This window comes from Haliaeetus albicilla, chromosome 20 (assembly GCF_947461875.1).
Source record: "Haliaeetus albicilla chromosome 20, bHalAlb1.1, whole genome shotgun sequence".
Lineage (NCBI taxonomy): Eukaryota > Metazoa > Chordata > Aves > Accipitriformes > Accipitridae > Haliaeetus > Haliaeetus albicilla.
Window position 1 is genome coordinate 14,347,696 of NC_091502.1, and position 19,902 is coordinate 14,367,597.

At 36.2% G+C, this 19,902-nt stretch overlaps 1 protein-coding gene across 5 annotated transcripts in view; it reads right to left on the minus strand.

Moving 5' to 3' along the window:
• The window catches only part of CNTN5 (contactin 5), a 672,838-nt gene that overhangs the window by 62,174 nt on the left and 590,762 nt on the right, over positions 1-19,902 (minus strand). For all 5 annotated transcript variants that reach the window (XM_069808329.1, XM_069808328.1, XM_069808331.1 and 2 more), the window contains 2 exons: positions 8,485-8,612; positions 7,426-7,601 (listed from right to left, as the gene is read on the minus strand). In XM_069808329.1, the coding sequence (XP_069664430.1) occupies positions 7,426-7,601; positions 8,485-8,612 (304 nt within the window). The remainder of the gene's footprint in view (positions 1-7,425; positions 7,602-8,484; positions 8,613-19,902) is intronic.

Here is a 19,902-nt window from a genome sequence, read left to right on the forward strand (position 1 = left end):
AAGTTAAATGAGTATCAAATATCAGGTAGTATGTCAGGTACTGGGGTAGTTTTGTGAAATCTAGGGATTAAAGAAAACAGAAAAAGTATCGAAATGGGAAGGAATGAGAAAAAAGATGAGATGTGAAATGGCAAGCTTCAGGACAGAGAGGACCACTACACTCATGTTGCTAAATACATGTTCTGTATCTGAGTTTTTATTACCAGGAGAAAAAAGAAAGAAAAGAACAAATAAAATGGGGTACCTCTGCTCCTGTTTAAAGATGCAGAAAAAGGGGGAAAAGAGAGCAGGGAGCTACACGTATGATCTGAGTGGAAGGGTAGTGATAGTGATGGATGAAGATGACAGAAATGAAAGCAAAACCCATCTGGGACAAGTGTGCCATTTTGAGAAGACATCAAAACAGGAAGCATGAAGAGCAGATATGTGATTGGGATTTCATTAGTGTGCTGCACGAAGAATGTTGTGACAGCCTTACGTGAATAGAGATTTATTAGCAGGGTCCATAGATGATGGCACACATCAACTCTAGCAAAGAAAGCTACCTAGGTAAGAAATAAAAAAGGCAATAAGGAGAGAGAAAGGGAAAATAGAAATCTTTTCCTGGTGGCCAGCCAGAAAGACTATTCTCCTCTTGAGGCTCTCTCCAGTGCAGTAGGTAGCAATGAGGAAGATGGTGATGAGGATTATTTTTTGCCTTTTTTTTTTTCCTAGTGTTGTAACCTTTTCTTTGGGACCTACTAAAACTTCCTATATGTTAATGTTGATTGGAATATGTTAAGTAAGAGCAGCTATTGCACAGTGGTTGATTGTTACGCTTCTGAGCACGTATATTGTTGGATAATATTTATTAAGTGTTTACATGACCATTATCTACTTCGCTGCACACTGTGGTTTGATTTACAAAACAAGAGACAAAGAAAGTGGGCAGGAGGGAGTAGTGAGTTTCAGGCCAGTGGGAGCTTCTTGCCATGAGACTCCACCATAACAGAACGATTGGGGTTTGCAGGTGCAAGGCTACAAGAACAGAACCAGGAGATCAGCAGTGTAAGAACTGCAAGGGAGAAATACTGCCAGGAAGGCTCCAGAAAACACTGCCACAACAGCCTGGGAGAAAGGTTGCAAAGCTGCAAGTGAAAAATAGACAGCAGAGCTGCAAACAGAAGGCCTTAGCCTTAGGAAGGCTGATATTGATCAGGTGTTCAAACAATTGGCTGTGCTGTTATAACCCAGATTAACACTGTGCCAAGCAGTTAAATGATCCATCAGCTGCAAGTAAACAGGGGAAAGAATGGATCGTCATGAACTATCTTTTAGGTTCACCAAGATTTTTCTCTTTAGAATGTTTCTTGTAAACAAGGGAAGGTACAAAATACCTTAATAGAATAAACCAGTGTAAAAATTATCTATGTTTCATTACTTTCTTATTACAATCATTTTTTTTTATAGTAATTGGTATTTAGGAATGTTAAGAGACTCACAGTTTCCAAAATGCTCAGTTATCTCCCTCCTCCAAAGTAAAATTCAGTAGAGGAGATGTTACTTATCACCTCTCTCCCTTACTCTCTATTCATAGCTGTCATGGTTTAACCCCAGCCAGCAACTAAGCACCACGCAGCCGCTCACTCACTCCCCCCCCATCCAGTGGGATGGGGGAGAAAATCAGGAAAAGAAGTAAAACTCCTGGGTTGAGATAAGAACGATTTAATAGAACAGAAAAGAGCAACTAAGCACCACGCAGCCGCTCACTCACTCCCCCCCCATCCAGTGGGATGGGGGAGAAAATCAGGAAAAGAAGTAAAACTCCTGGGTTGAGATAAGAACGATTTAATAGAACAGAAAAGAAAAAACTAATAATGATAATGATAACACTAATAAAATGACAACAGTAGTAATAAAAGGAGTGGAATGTACAAATGATGCACAGGGCAATTGCTCACCACCCGCCGACCGACACCCAGCCAGTCCCCAAGCGGCGAATCCCCGCCCCCCACTTCCCAGTTCCTAAACTAGATGGGACGTCCCATGGTATGGAATACACTGTTGGCCAGTTTGGGTCAGGTGCCCTGGCTGGGCATGAGAAGCTGAAAAATCCTTGACTCTAGTCTAAACACTACTGAGCAACAACTGAAAACATCAGTGTTATCAACATTCTTCACATACTGAACTCAAAACACAGCACTGTACCAGCTACTAGGAAGACAGTTAACTACATCCCAGCTGAAACCAGGACAATAGCCAAAGCCACAAGCACTTGGGCACACCAGTTTATGTACTTGTTTGATTCTAGGAAAAGTTTGGAGTGTCCCATTCTAACGCAGCATGCAGGTATGTCTATAAATTTAATTAGTTCACTGGGACTGTTTATATCTTGGAAGCAAAACATGGTAAAGCGCATTACTAGACCGTGGTCTTCATTGTGTTCAGATTTTGGTTTGCAGTTACCAGTCATAAAACACACATTTCAAAGTTTTTTGATCAGAAAACCTTATTCCATTTTGTACCCTCCCTAGTTTACAAACAATTCGTGTTACCAAAAGACAAGATAAATCTTTTATTTTGGAATTGCTTCTGATCACTCAAGTATTTAACTGCTGTAGCGTGACAAATAAGCAAAACCTGGTAATGAGCATAGGGCTGAAATATCTGGAGATTTGAGTTGACAGTAATGGCTGTCAACTCCATCAGCAGGAAAGTATTGTGACAAACAGTGAAACAAATTGATAGCAATGAAGCTGATATAGCAGCACTATCCTGAACAGAAATTCTCTGTGCATAGAACACGTATCTTCTACAAGACTTTTGACAACTATTGCTGTTTTTCTCAGTGTGGGGAGGAAGGGGGTGTTAAATAAAACCCCTATTTAATTGGCCTCATTTGGTTTTATGTCCAATAAAGAGGAAAGACATTATTATTAACAGCCTGCTGTTTTAATTGATTCCATGTAGTGTAGAACTTTGTGCTGCCTATGTAGAAAACGCTTAGGAAATTTTAATCTTAAGTTCTAAAATATGATTAAAGTACTACAACAGACTAAAGAGAGACTTGAAAATGTAAGGAAAGGTGTAAAGTTATGCTCTCTCACAGGTTCTAGTTTATCAGATTGAAGTCTTCAGTGTTAGACAGTAGTTAATGTATTGTCCTGTCTGTATCTACTGGCCTTTTGTAAGTGAAACAGTAGCTTTCAATTCACTTCCATGTGAACAAATTACAACTGTAAAATATAACAGGACAAGTTGTGCTTATTGCTTCCCATGGTGGCGGTTGCAGTTAAGATCAAAGACCAAGAAGATATTGAGACTAAATCACTTTCCTGAGTCTGAAAGGTACTCATGCAGGTCAAGGTGAGGGACACTAAGAGCAGTGCTGCTTCTTACCAGTCTCTGGATAACCACAATAAATCATTTTGCTTGGCTGCCATAAAAAAAGTATCGGCTTTCAAACACAGAGTTGGAATCATGATCGTTGGATGAAAATGTACTTGCAAAATCAGATGTCTTTAGCTAGTAAAGGGATACCTCCAGGACAAAATTAAGGTCAGTGGAGATCTTAGAAAAGAAAATTCTGAATAGAATTTTGATCAGGACTTCTGGATTTGGCACAAAGGACAAAAAATTCTAAGTTACGCTAATCAAAGCAAGCAAGTCTACATTTTCTGTGCTCAGGCTCACTGGTGTTGCTAGAAGGAAATCTTGGCAATTCAGACTTCCATGCAAAATTGTTTCTATTAATTACACAAAGTACTCCTTACAGACCCTAAAATGTTATTGGGTCTTTTGCTAGACAAATTAAGACTTTTCTGATGCCAAAGGATTCTGGGTATATGTAACCCATTGCATTAGTGTTCTGCTACCAAGTGTACCATGGAGTTGTGCATACACATTTGGGATGTTTTCTTTTCCTAGAGTAATACAGTCCGCAACTGTCACTCCGGTGGAGTTCAGTCTCTTTTCCTTAATATTCCCTTCATGCACAGCTTTGTTCAACTTGACATCCTTGCCACACTTATCGTCTTGCCCGGCAAGTCCCTGAAGTACCTAAATTGTTATAGGTACTAAATCCTTGATAGCTCCATTAATAACAGCAAAACCACCTTAAATTTGTATTATACAATTAGTATTTGTATTATATAATTAGTTCCCAGTATGAAAAATAGTAACACTTTTTTTTTTTATACAAAAGCTACAGATATAATTTAAAAACAAGCAAAGTAATATGTATTATTAAGAGAAGTTTTCCTTTCCTTTTAATTGTAATTGCTAGGGAGCATGCAATTTTAGCAAGTGGAAATTTATCTACAGTCCAAATAAATGTTACTTTGGTGATAGCTTTTATAACACTGCATTAAGCACCAGGATGTTCATCATACTTAACACCTGGTTCTGCCACAGTGAAAGTATGAGCAATGCAACCAGTGGTGAGAGGTTGGCAATGGTTTTGTTATTAACAAAACCCACTCAAATAATGTTCAATTTGTCAGGCTTTCAAACAAACAACCAAACCCCAAACAAACCTGAACATTTTTTCATCTGATGAAGTATCAGTGTGTGCAGAACAAAATGGATATATAATTCTATAACTTCATGCACACAAAGGATATTATTTTTCTTAACTCTACTGCATTAACAAACAATTTATTCAGGATCAACTCATGAAATTTAAAAAAAAATAATTCATTCAGAAATGCAAAATAAGGGATATAGATGGAATTCTATCAGATTTCAAGTTTTCTTCAAGCTCCTTTTTTCTACATTCTTAAACCCATGTCTTTATCACATTGTGTGTCACTCCTTTGAAAATGGATAGGTTAAAGGAGATTACATGATAGGAAAACCAGAAGAGTTTTATTTTATCTTGCTTTCCCCTAGTACTTAGTCATGCTTTAAGTTTCAATGAAGTAAAGAAATGCATTTTCATCCTTGTGATTAATTTCACATGCTTATGTGGTTAACAGAAATCATAATGAGATGCAATTGACAACATTTCACAAATGAGTAGTTAGGGAAATGATAGAGTTTTTGTGTCAAAACACAAAAAAATTGCTGTATTACCACAATCGTTACTTTTGAGTTTTGCATCTCTCAACTGTGTCATCTTCATTTTGGGACAATGCAAAAATCAAGATATGCATTTTGGTGAATAGAGATCCACATATATTTTGACTACTACTTTCAAAGAGGGAGAAAGGTGTGTCATATTATGTTTCCAGTAGCATTCAGAAAATGTCAGTGAGGATTGTCCTAACAGGGTCATGTTTTGGTATCTCTGTTGTGAAAAGGAGTGTTCACCTGCCTCCTGCCTGCAACATGTCAATAGCTATTTTCAGCCCTCTTCAAGTTGATCCAAGCCTACCCATCCGTTCTCTCTTTAGAGTGAAAACAAGAAAAGAAATGTCTTGACGTTTAAATGAGTTAGAAATGCAAGTAAAAGAAGCATGGCCTCACCAACTCTTGTGTGAGCAATCTTGTAAAGGCAAATTAAGCTAGTCCAGTCTAAAACTATCAGGTTCTAACGCTTCATTTTGGTATTTCTTTAGAGGTGCATAGTATTTCACTAATCTAATTTTGTAATATTTTGCAAAATATGCAATGCCTTCTTTTCAGCTTGATCTTGTTTTCTGATCAGCTAAAGTTTGCTGTTTGTAAAAAAGTATATTTTAGGAAAAAAAAATTGCTTGTGTGCCTCTGAAAAGAAAGATGCTAGATTTTTACTTAATAAACAACTCTTTTTTTTCCACTTAGTCATTTAGTCATTGAGCATTGACTCCATTATGAGTGATTAATACTAGTTAGTTAGATTAATACTAATTCCACTTAGTAAAGTAACAGTGACTCTTTAGCAACCTAGAGAAGGAAGTCATAAACTCATAATAAAATAGCTGGTTAAATCTACTAGGTTTTGGCAAAATTTTAGTCATGTCAAGACAAGAAAAAGAATCAGTAATTTCAGTGAGTTTTGCATGAATATTTGTCTGAAAATAGTCACAGTATGTCATCTACCTAGTTCTCACCCTGAATGAGCCTTACTTCTATTAATTTGAGGGCTTTCTCTGGTAGAAATGAAATTAATGAAGAATTCTTGTTGAAAGATCTACAAAATCCTGTTTTCAGAAAACAAATAAAATTACATTAAATTAGCTTTACTGTGATAGGAGAAATTACGTTGGAAATTTCCTAACCTCAGGATTTTTCCCAGTGATTAAAAATTCTCTTCAGCACAGAAGATGCTGAAATGCACTGAAGGAACCATGCAACACATTTCAGTTTTCAAATTTTTGGAAATAACTTGAAATTAAATTGTAATCATAGGGTGTTTTATTGAATCACAGAATGTTTTAACCTTCAAGTAAAAAAAAAAAAAAAAAAGATAGTTTTCCTTCCTATATATTTAGTGTTGGATTTTGTGCATTGGACTTTCTCAGATGAAGATAAGTATGCTAAGAAACTTCACACTAAGATATACCTCACTAATGTTTTTCATTTCAAAAGCTTATTGAAGTAAACCCAAATTTAAAAAAAAACCCACACCACAAAGTGAATATAGTATGACTTCCATAAAGGCAAGCAGAAGAATAAATTGATTGCAGCTGACAAGGATTTAATGCAAAGTTAACTTCACTACATTGTATTCAAATTAGATACATTAACTTTTAAAATTTCCTGACCTTTGTGAGCTTCATTTTTCTCTGTTAACATAGCATGGACATTTGATTTACATTTCATTAGTGGGAAGATTGAGTTAAATGACTGTAGATTCTATTTCCAAACTTGTTCACATTAAGAGATTTCTTTCTAGGAAAAGTTCAAACCATTTTACATGGGACAGGTTTGAATTACTTTATCGTACTGTTTGATCATATTAAATTGTTTTTGAATTGAGGGGTAATATTTGAAATTGGTATGCATATTTTTTCCATATGATTCTTATTGACTTAAATAATGGTTGCACAGCTAGAACCTACCTCATGCAGGGGGAGTTGGAAAATAATGTATACTCCTTGCTATTTGGATATTAAAATATATCCTAGGGAAGCAAAAGCATTGGGGGGTGAGGGCATTCCAACAGCCATGTTATCTGTGAGAAAGACATCAATGCTTATAGCAACATCCTCTCTATATTAAAATCAGCAGAACAACGTAAGGAGGATTCAATTCAAACTACTTTCTGTTCCCTCACAAAGAACATCAGGTGCCTCACTAATAACAGGATGTATAAGCTTACATTTAATATCTTCTTGATTAAAACTACTTGAAGTAATTCTAGTCACCTGCACTTCACACTTCCTCTAGCTAATATTTCTTTCCAACATTAGTGAAACCAATTATCTTTCAATTTGGTCAGAATTTGGTGAATGGGAGACATGTAAAAGCATGCAAACTTCTATCAGTTCACAGCACACAGGTGACAAACGCATGGTCACTTACTGCCTTGATGCTTTCAAAGTGTCCACCTTCTTTTTCAAAGTCAATTGGCTGCCCATTGAGAGTCCAATAGAAAGTGACATCTAGTGTGCTGTCATGAAGGGCTTTGCAGCTGAGGACAATGCTTTCTCCAACAGTTAACTCTATCTTCTTAGGAGTCAGCTCTATTCTTGTAGGTTCTTGAAATACAGAAGGATTAGGAACATTTAGATGGAAGTCTAGTTATAGTGCAAGGCCGAAGTAATATGACTGAGTTCTGCTTAGTCTGCTCAGAGCTTACATTTACTGTTTGTTTCAAATACATAGTGTCAAATACTGAAATATATTCATAATGCACACTAAGACATGACAGTGGTGTACAGAAGGTACAGCCAGTTTCATGGAAGCAATAAGGCAGGATCCTAAACAACAATCTCTAGGACTTCTGAGATGGATTAATTAATTAATTTTATTAGTCTCAGAAAAAGCTGATAGCTTTTTTTAAGGCTGCAGCACCTGGAATCTTGTGATTACATGAAAATCTCAGTTTTGCCACTTAAAATAAAAAAAAGTTTCCAGGCATACTAGATATAGGAAGAAGCTTGAAAAATGAAGTCAAAAGAGCTGAACACCTAAAAACAAAAACCATGATCTTATAAGAATTTGGCTGAAAAGTTGCAAAAATGTGGTTTAGAAATTAATTGCAACTCAGTGATTTGATTATTATTACTGTTCTGAGGAGCTATCTTTCCTTGTATTTTATATTAATACAATTATTACTTTAATCCTAAGCTTTGTTCCCATGCAAAAAGAAGTAGGGGTAAGTGAGTTCCCAAAGCTAAAATGTGTTAAAAGGGATATTGATTCTTTTACTTACGGAACTATTTATAATCTGAGATACATCTATGATACAACAGCTGGAGTATGCCATCTGATGCAGGAATATGATGTTTGAGCCCTAGCTTGTTGGAAATGTTTTTTTATTCTGCATCTACAGTGCTGTTGTATGGTTGGCTGTGGATTCTAAGCAGTAATGAAATATAAGTAAAGAGAAATTATCATTATCAAAGTATTTTTTCATACCTTTAACAGATACTGAAGCAATGATTTCTGCAGATCCAAATACATTTACACCTTGGCATAAGTACCGTCCTTCATCAGACTTGGAAGCATTCAGGATTCGCAGGCTCCCATGTGGAAGAATAGTTATTCTGAAAAGGATAAATACATAAATATCTAAATATATCTCCTGTTCTAGCAGCCAAATTCCATAATGATATCTTTTAGAGCTAATAAACAGGATTAAGGACTGCTGCCTCTGTAGCAAGGGATGATGAAGATGATAATTGAATTATCTTCTGTTTCAAAAAAGTTGTAATAAACCTATTTTACTCCTTCACCTTCCTAATACAAAAAGTTTCAGGGAGTCATCAGTGGATTAGTATCCTTTGACACTTATCAGTGGTGAATTTTAATGAACCTTTTGTAGAAAGTAAAAAAAGTGATTCTTCACAATTCGTCTTTAAAGTTTCACTGCTATATTATTGTCAAATCACATTTCAATATTAAGCACGGGCTATTCCATTTAGAAAAAAATGACCTTAAAAATCAAATCTGCAAAGAATGGGAAGTCAAATGTAAAAAAGGACTAGAAGAAGCATAAAATTAATTGTATCTGGTCAAAATATGATTTATGGCATCACTAAACAGTGTAACATAGGGACTTAAATATTCTCTGCTTTTTTGTAGCTCAGCTTTTATTTTTTTCCTTGAGTCTTGTATGATTGCAACTCCACTACATCTCTAGGTAAGTAACCCCACTGAAACATATTCATGAGAAATGTTGTTCAACCATTTACATTTAGGAGTGTCAGATTTTGGCTTTGCTTACACAGTATTAATCATAAAGTCCATGAAGCTACATAGAGGTGAAAATTAACACATTTTTGCTGTTCTAAAATGACAAAGCCTCTGAACTTATTACATGTTAAAGCTGCAGCCCTGGAAGAGCATTAAATAATCATTGCTCCTTTCCTGACAAAGAACTACAAACCTAAATGGAACACAGCAACTCTTACATGGCATTCAATACAAGCTCTGCTTGCAACTGTTGTATATCTTTTCCCAGGTTGGGTAGTAGTTATGGATCTCTCAAAGGACATGGGAGATGTAGGTTGGAAGCCCTCCGGCAGGCACGGACACTGAAAGCAGATAATCCTCAGCAGGTGTCACATAGAAGTGGAGGAGGAAACGAAGGAGTGCTTCCTTCTGTATTTTGACGGTAAGATAAGACCTCTTTCTGTGTTGGAGTCTAAGTAGGTGGGTGGCTCTTCCTCAGCAACGGTTGGATTTTCAGAGATACCTCTCCAGAGAGGGCTTTCTATCTGTTAATGTAGTGTCTAGCACTCCTTCGGCTGGGGGTGCCCTACTGAGGCTATGACCAGAAATCATGGAGGGTACTGTGTTGTGGTTTACTCTTGAGAAATATTTAACCAGGACTAAGGCGCTTTGATCATTCTGGTCTCGTTGGGCTCTTCAGCAGCCAAAAAAGGGAAGGAACTCCCTTTCTAAACTGGACATATTAAAATGCAAAGCTGAGTTACCTTTGATTTAAACTAGGAGTGATTTACCAAAGGCTTAAGATTCAATAATGTGCTCAAACTAAATCACTAATATCAGACTGTTTTTTTTTTTTTCTGGAAAAAGAATGATGCCCCCTATTCTCTGACTCTGTTTGTGAAAAATGGTGGTTTATTATCTGAGGTTTATAAACATTGTGGTGGAGAAAACAGAATTTCATTCCAGTGAAAAATGTACTTCTATTCACTTCAGATGTGAAACCACTCACTGCTCTCAGCAGAGAGACAGAAGAAAATAATAGCTTCAAAAGTGAATGGGGCAGAGGAAGTACATGTCAACTCTCAAATTCCCTAGTGCAATCTGATGATATATCTCCCATCTTGCTCTAAAAAAATATGTATCAGTATTTGAGGCACGTTATTTGTCTAAAGGTAATTTTATAGAAAATATAATTATATTAAGAAAATGTCTCTGTATCAGAGTTTTGAGGTTTGGGTTTTTCTTCCAACAAATAAGAAGGCCTGAAATTTTGTTATAGTATGTCACGCCTTTGAAGAAACAATCTGACAGGGATGTAAGCTTCCTTCCTTTCCTCTTGGTGTAAGTTTTGTTTTCCTATCAAGATGCTCTGTGATCAATGCTCTGAGGACATTGTATCATTAGTATGACAATAGCCTTTGCAGAACAGTAATAGTTTTCATCAATATACTGTCAGCATCAAACAAATGGAAGGACACTCCTACAGTGTTTACAAATTATAAAGGCTTATACACAGTGTTAAGTCCTGATATAAAATTGTTTTTCATTCTGAGCTTGGAGGAAAAGGAAGTTAGATGCATATGGAAGATTATCTAATGAATCTTATACATATTATCAGCTACATTTCTATTTAGCTAAAAGCTCTTTCTATCCATGAGGAAAAGAGTAATCACTCAATCAAAGGAATTGCAAACACATTTGCTGGTGAGTTATTTGGCTCAGAAATTAATATTTTCCTTAAAATGCCTAGCATTCATCTGTTGTCCCTTTTTTTGTGTTTGGCAAGAAAGCCAGAGGCTGGTTATGATGGAAACTGAAATGCTTTATTTATTCACATTACACTTGCTGCACACAGCAGGAACATAGACTTCTCCTCCTTCCCTGCCAATATCTCTCAGTCATGGAGAGACCACCTGCGTAGTATGTCTACATATTTTAATAAGAAAATACCATAGCAAAAGGTTTTTAACTTCATAAATAAAAGGGAAGCAACAAGAGAAGAAATGGGGTTGGGGTAGAATTAAGGTTAATTCAGGAAAAAAATCCCTAAATTATTAATGTATTTATTAATGTATTAATGTATTAGAAACTGAGGGAAAGATGATGACAGATGAATGGGTAGAGAAAGGATGCATGAGAGATCAAGGTGATAGTTTGGAAATAATTGTATTTAAGTATAAGAAAAACTCATTGTAATCACATAAAGGAGATAGATGTCGTCCATCCAAGGACTCTGAAAAAATCGGTATGAGATTAGTGTCTATGTAGAAAAGAATTTTCATCTGTCTAATAACATGGAGAAAAAGAGATAAGCATTAATGTCTTGGAATCAATAAGCACGTTGGCTTAAGATCAATAGCAACAAAGATTTTAGCAGGAATTATTAGGAAAGAATAATCAAGATATGACAGCAAATGGACATGAGATAAAAGTCAACATGATTTAACTAAAGTACACTGAATAAGACTACATTTTTATAATATTTAATAGGAAGAAAAATTTTCTAAAGAAAATAAATGCAGATTTGCTTGTCCATGTGTTTCAAGCATGATTTTCATGCTGAAATTCACATGACTGGTTAAACAGGTTTAATACAAAAATTTAAGATGGTTAAGATGCTGATTGAACAGAAGAGAAAAATTAATTTTTTGAAAGAGAAATGGTTCTTCGTACTATTACCTTATTTTTTCACAATGACCAGGATACAAAAAGAAAGGTGCTAGAAAATTGATTAAATCAACAGTTCATTGACACAGGAAGATCAGCATACCAAACAGGAGGGCTTTGATGACTCTGAGCACCAGACTCATAGAAAAGTAGTGAATGTGGCTCTGAATGAACAGTACGATGCAGCAAAGACAAATTCAACCCTAGAATATATCAGATACCAACCTGCAGCTCGTTATGCACATAGTAATACATAAGGTGCTGAGGAAACATAATATGGAATATAGGACAATTTTGATCATCAGTATTTAGAAAGTTTAATTCTAATCGAGCTGTCACTCAGCAGGATCATCAGGATGACCAGGGAGGAAAGAAAAACTTTTGTTCTAGGGTCTGTTTGTAAAATGAAAGCTGCATGTGAGATGAGTTTCTATTTTACATGTTAATTTATGGATCTTGTCAGTAGTCAGTGGAACCTCTAGTAACAGTAAAAAAGTTTAGATGTCTAATTCACATTGTGGATATCTGCACTCAGATATCTCAATCTAGAACTGATTCTCACCCTCAAATCTTGATTTAGTTGCCCAGATATAAGTGCCTGTTATAACCTGACATCATTTGAGGGACAAAATCCCAGCTGTTGTTCACATCAGGAGCGTGACTTGGAAATTAATTTCCCCATTCTCCTTACTTGCTGTGGCTTTGGTTTGTAAAATGAAGCAGTCTGAGCACATGAACTTCAGCTGATACTAAACTGGCAGGGATGCTTGAGGACTGCATTGCTTTTCAGCTACAAATATGTATCCAGTCTGTGGAGTGGGACTAGAACTATTCCAAAGAAAAACTCAGAATTAGGCAGTGTGGACAGTATCAACTTTTTGCTGCTCCGATTGATCCATACTACCTGCTCATATGGAAATAGCTGTAAGGTATCCAAGACAGCTGCACAGGGCTGACAAATGTGATACAAGACCTATGAGAGGACTTAACTGCTTACAGCACAGACACAGAGGTTTACAGCAGGTGTAAGTGTGTCTTTTTGAAGTCTAGATGTGAGCCAGCATGACATTGTAGGACTCTCAAAGGGCAGCAGAATTCTGTGTGGGGGTAGCTGACTCAAGCCCGTAGTGTAATGTTAGAGACAGTCTAAAGAATTAAGGGATATAAAGTCTGCTGGTGGTGGTGAGCACCAAGTGTGATGCTGGTCTTTGAACTTAAACACCCACGCTCTCAGAAATCAATTAACCACAATCTTCACTGCATACTGTATGCCCATGAAGCTAAAAGACCCCAACGAATTAATACTGACAAGAGTTAAATTGAAATTGGAAGCAAATTACAAAGTGTATTTGATATCTGTGCATATGATATTTTTCCACTATGGTTTTATCTGAAATAGTACAGCTGTTGGATGCCCAGCTTGCAATGCCTGTGGTTTTCCTGTATAGAATATCAGCAAGTTTGGAAATACATATTAATAGCATTTCTATAATGTCAATTTTGCTAATGACAGCATAACCCAGTAAACTAGGTTGAGAATTGTTACAAAAGCATAGAAGCACAAATGAGAGTGTAGATTTTCTTCTTTAAGGCTCCAGGATTGGACTTAGATTGACAGTGGAAGACTGCAAAATACTGAGTAATTATAGTGTTCAGACAATATTTCCAAGTGATTATTTTCATTGTAAAAATATTTGCAATCTATTCAAAGCTATTGTTCAGTAGTAACACTTAAGATTGGAAACATTCCTAGTACATTTGTTTAAACAAAAATGCATTAGCTCACACAGATCAGTCATTTCATCATTTTTGTTCTTCTTTTACCAATAAAGTATGTACCAGGGAGAGTAAGATCCCTGATAAAGAATGTGCTGTTTTATCTGGAAGGATGAAAGTTTGTACTGTTCGCATATGGGATGTTGATGTGAACCGAAGGGTGTTCTCTGAGACCGAGTGTCTGCTGAGAAGCTGATGGATGGAAATTAGGCTCATAGGAAATGCTGGATCTTTGCTTATAGAAGGTGTTTGGAAGTCCTTTATCTGGCAGTCAGAAATGTCTTCTCTTAATCAGTGTTGACTGACAGAGAGGTAAGGAAATATGCTGATGGAGATGAACAAGATGGAAGGTGCCCACAAATGTGAATGACAAAATTCAGGTTCCTTCAGGCTTCATGTGATTTAGAGAAGAGGACTGAATAGAATATGGTATTTAAGAATTGCTCATATGGGGAGTTTGGCAGGATTTTAAAGAAGTATCCTTTATTTTACAGTATTTTGATTAAAAAGTAGCAAGCTTCTTTTCTTCCTGCTGTTTTATGCACAGAAAACTTGTGAGAGTGACTATAATCTTTGGCCTTATCTTGAGGGGAAGGATAAAGAAGTAGGAAATAGTCATCATTGTTTTCGTATAAAAAAGGAAGGTCTATTCTGCCTGCCATATAGTTGTGATTATCCTCCATTTGATTAATTCTTAAGGATAAGTGAACCGTATTAGTAGTCTGGATACTTTTACTGCTCCACTGTCTTACAGACAAAATATTAATTTATTAATATCTGGTACCACCCAGCATGGAAGTTCTTAGATATTATTCACAGCCAGTAGAGGACATACTGGTTTAGATGGTGGAAATTCTCAGCTCTCTTTATCACCAGGGACAGTTTTACCTTGACCCACCAGGGCCAGGATGTGCATTTGTTCTTTCTATCACATGTAAAATCAATGAGCAGAGACTTCCATCAAGATTAAGATAATGAGAAGGGTAAACTCTAATTTTCATTCTGTTGCATCATTCATAGTGGATTCTCACAAATAGGTGTCTTGATGCTGTGGCTAGAAACTGTTAAAAATTCTGCAATCGACCCTGGAGTCTGGGTGCTGAAGGAGCTGAGCAGTTGAGGCAGCAAAAGTTACAATTGCTACACAAACTTTAGGATTTTACTGAAGACTTGTAGCAGAGACAGTGACACAGTGTCTGGATCTTAATAGAAATGAATGCCAGACAGTTTATACGTGGAGCTTTATATTCTTTAAATAACAATTACAGAGGAAGAAAAAATACAAATAAATTGTGTGGCCATTTTTGGTGGGAGGAAGAATTAGCAATGAGTAGTTTGATTGGGCTATACATACTTTTACCTTTTTCTGTTTTCAATTAATTTTTTTGTATTGTATTTTGACTTTATCTTTCACACTAAAGTCAAATTTTATAGGACTTTAGATAAATAATCACAGCAATTAGGGAAGCATTACAGTTAAAAGCTTTGCAAACTTTAACACCTAGTAACTGGGTAAAAGAAAAGTGTAAGTTATTGAAGTGGTTAGAAATTTCCCCCCTGCATTTCTCATTGGGGTCTAAAACCAGGAGTAAGAAATTGTTTTGTGTGCATGTTGGAAAGAATTTTAAAGATGCAAATGGAGAGAAGCTGCACTGACTCATTTAGCCTGTGGCCCCTGACAGTGTTCTGATCTGAGCAATCTGTCATTTCACATTAGCTTGGTTATGGGATCTGTCAGTATCCTTTAATGTAGATTACAAGGAATCGGAACAAGTATTTGTAAATAGTTGAAACCTTTATTTCTCCTTGAATGGCTGTGGGCTCTCTCTTTTCCCCTTGCTTTCTCTTGCTCCTTTGTAATAGATGTACAAGCCTCTAACTCACAGAAAATGGATATGAGTTATTGCTATAGTAAAACCACTTAAGTAAACAGAATGCCATCTACTTTATATACATTTTTTATATTATCACCCTAGATAGAGTCTTTTTATTTAAATATTGTTGACCTAATTAGAAACTAGACTATGTTTGGCCCAGTCCCTTGGCAAAACACAAAATTATTTGGATTTTTTTCACTTTAGATTTTCAAATATTTATAATGGTGCAATTCCTGTGTGTGATATCTTAGGTAATTGGAATATGCTAAGACTTATCATTAATGTACTGCAAACTACTTCGAGTGCTATTTAAGCTAATGTATGCAAACTGTCTTAGGGCAATTTTTTTCAAAGGAGCCACAACTGGGCCTCTCATTTTGTCCTTGCCATTTGCTGCACTGTAACATTTGTGCATGAAAATACACAGCTCTTCCCAGTGTGAATGGTGTCCACATATGTAAATATAATTTCAAGTGGCTGACACTAAAAGTCAGGTTTTGCTAACAAATGCAGCTTCTGTTCTAAGCACAGGGAATAAGTATGATTTCTGCAGTGTTGCTCAGCAGTAAAACCTGGAAACTACCGATATGTCAGAACTAACATGGTCTATTGGAGTGCTTTTTTCTTTGTACGAGTAGGTTGGTCATTATTGGTTTTAACAGTGCTTCATATTAATGACTTTATTCAGACCAGTACTTAAGCACATAGTCTGTTTTAAAGACTCTGTTAATTACATTAATGTCAATGATGATATAAAGGTCCTAAAATTTAAACATCTGCTAAGGTATTAAACTGAATCAGAGCCTAACTGTAAATGGAACAGAGGTTCAAATCGGTAATCTGTTACCTACAGAAATTAAACAAACAAGATGACTTTTACATTATTGTATATTTTCACTGGTACACTTGAGGCAGAGAGATCAGTTGGTACATTTTGAAAATTTAGTATCACTTTGGTAATGGGCACCTTGCCATTCTGCTCAAATATTGTGCCCCAAAATGTGTTTGGTCTTGTGTAAAGAAGAAAAACTGAAAGAATTCCTCAAAAGATATTTCAGGGTAAGTGTCCCAGAGGGTAGGAAAGGCCATGTAAGGTCTTTTCTGCTCTGCATTGTAGTCCAAAAGTTCTTTTAAAAGCTTTTAAGAAATACACTGGGTTTAGGAAATATATACTGCTAAACATTCTGAAATTACTCTAGAATTATGAAAATATTATTTTTTATTTTTTACAATCCATACTGTACTCTTGATCCATCTAAAATTAAAATCTATTTTAATATTTTAATACTTTTCATAATTAAATTTATTTCCTCTTTTTTACACAATATTTCAATGTCAGAAAAATTCTGCTACTTAGAAAAGGTTCCTGCTTTTCAAGGAAAAGGCTTTTATCACAGTAATTTTTCCCATGTCCCTAAGTGACAGCAATGAATTATTAACTTATTCTATTTTCCTCAGAAGCTTTAGAAATAATAAAGTGCTTGTAGGACTTCTTAATTCCCTCAGAAAAAGAAAAATACATGGGAAAACTTTAGTTACTCTAAGATATTTCCATGTTTCACTTGTTAGCTGGAAAAGTGGCATTAGTACTCAAAGGCAAACTTGGTATTCAAGAGGTAAAATTAAAATAGACTAGGTGCTCAAGGGAGCAGATCTTTAGCCAGTGTAAAATGACATAATTTCATTCAACTACCTGGATCTATTTTGATTTATACTAGATTAAGAGACAGCTCAAAACAGCCAAACTATGCTATGCTTGAACTGTTAGCATTAACTTCAGCAATATAATATGAACAGCAGAAACTTTAATTTCATTGAAATGAGATTCTTGTAAATTTAAGACTGTTAATTAGATGTTTACATGGGAAGTTTTCATATGCTCAGGACAGCAGTCATCTAGCTAAACCATTATTATTGTAAGTTCTGTAATAACGTCCAGTCAGATGGAACCTGCTTTCCAATGTTGATTCATGTTCTATAACAACACTACTAGAATACTAACTGCAAGTGGCATTTCCATGTAACACGGCAATGAAATTTAATCTTTCCCACCTCCCTGAAAAATTAATTTGTTAGAGATACTGTTACTGCTTTCATGTGAATAGACGAGTTGGGTAGATGAGAACAACTGACCACTTTTGCATTAGACCCTTGCTCTCAGGGGTTAAAAAAAAAAAGAGAGAGAGACAAAAAAACCCAAAACAATGTAGATTGTAATAAATTAATATGCATTGTTTAAGACCACCCTGATGGAGCTGTTTTCTGCTTTTAGTGTCTCTCCCTTGCATACATAGACAGTCAGTTATTTAAGTGTCACTGGGAGCTGAATGCTGTAATCCCAAGCAAGATGGCAAGGTACCAGCAGCCAAAGTGGCTGCTGACTGCTTGCAATGGAGGCTGACAGCTGAGAATCAAATCAGCAAGAGGGCTATGAATCGATCCAAATTAGCCAGCATGGAGGTCTGAAAAGGATTAGGGCTTAAATACATGCTTTCTATGTCCCATTGATATAATGCATTAAAACCCAAAGTATGCATCTTCTTGTCTGTCATTTCTAGAAATAGACACTAGAATGAGATGAATCTGCTCACAGTATGTGAGGGCTGAGACCATTTTAATGATCTACTGATACATGCTGTTAATGTATCATTCTGTTAATTTCTTACTTAGTTCCTTTGAATTTGAGTGCGTTTTGCGAAACTGTGGTTTCGACCATCTCATATGTGTTATCTCAGTGTAGTTCAAAGATGGGACAGATGAAGATGGCAACGGCTGCCACAGCCTCAGATCAAACTGACTCCATTGCCAACTGAAGAAGCTCTAATTACATTTCTATCATATGGTAGTACTACTAGATCCTGAAAGAATGAAGACTGATTGCTTTCATCAGTCCCCTGTCTCTGGAAGAGTATATAAAGCCTGCACTTACTGCATGTTTGCCCAGGTAGAAACTCTTTAGGGGGAGACTCCGTTAGCATGATGAACATTTTGCTTAGATCAATAGCTACAAGTTCTTCACTAGCTGTTTAGAAATTTATTTATAAGATGCAATGCTCCACAGCACTGCTGGTCTTCTAACTATTTTTGTTGTGAAATGGCCCCTATTTTCTCCCCTTCTAATAACTATAAGGTCTCAGCTGGAGTACAGCCTAGTTTGACACACTGTTTTCATGAAAGATACAGATCTAGAGGGGATAGAGTAAGGAGGTAGAGTAAAAGACTCTTTTAGTACAAAAATGACATCTGAAAATGGGAAAGGAATAGTTTGATCATGTTAGGTTTAGATTATTTTAGCTCTCAAAATAAATTTCTTGAGATGTTTGTGGAATTGCCAACATTGAGAAGCTTGGTAGGCTGTATGTAACAAAAAATAGCATAGATTAGTATAGTGATAGAAATGATAGAACAGTAAAACTGGTCCTGCTTTGCAGTAAGAGCTCTCTGCAAGCTCTCCGATTATTCAAATCAGAGATCACCATGCTGTGACCAGTAAGGGGCAGTCCTTACTTGCGTGGTCAGTTCTGCAATAATTCTGAGTTTATCCTTGGAAATTCCAGCACTTCTTTCTTCTATCATCTTCATTGATAGTTAGATCCGGTGGGAAAGATCTAAATAACCTGTCTCTACATCCAGAAAGAAAGCAAAGGGTAGAGGCAAAAAGCTGCCTCATGGCTCTATTTTCACTCCAGACTACTTCACGCACTGAGACAGGAGCTCTTAAGTGAAGAAATCTGCATGATAGAACAGACCACAAAAAATGTGAGAAGTGAATGCGCACACCTGACAAGCAACCTTCCCTTTCTAGTCCCATGACACTGCCCTAATCTAGCTCTGTGATATAGTGACATTAGCTGTGGATTTCTACATTGTTTGCATCCAACACACCTCCTGACCACATCCTCGATGAGAAGTATGTTTAGAAGTCAGTACCTCTTGTGAACACGTGCTTGTTTATTAAGATATTGGTGCAAGCTGAGGATTCAGAAACCTCAATTATGAATAGCAGTGCAGACTAAAGTCTGTACTGTTTCTGCAACACATGCAAAATTATCACAGGAACATTTGATCTGGGAGACAGCTTTTCTGGACTATTACCTTGTTTCTTATCATTGACAGTTCTCTCTAATTATGTTTCTCTTTTGATAGTAAACCCATGGGTTAACAATCATACTGACAGGGTCTTGCAATGTTTAAACTTCTACAAGGGGTTAGAAAAATATATCTAATTAAACTGAAAGCTTACTGAGCTACATCAGCTTTCTTACATTTTGTGAAAGAACCAGTCTGACCTGTGGATGCAGACATATTGCAGGAAGGAGAGACAATCAGTTCAGTGAAGACG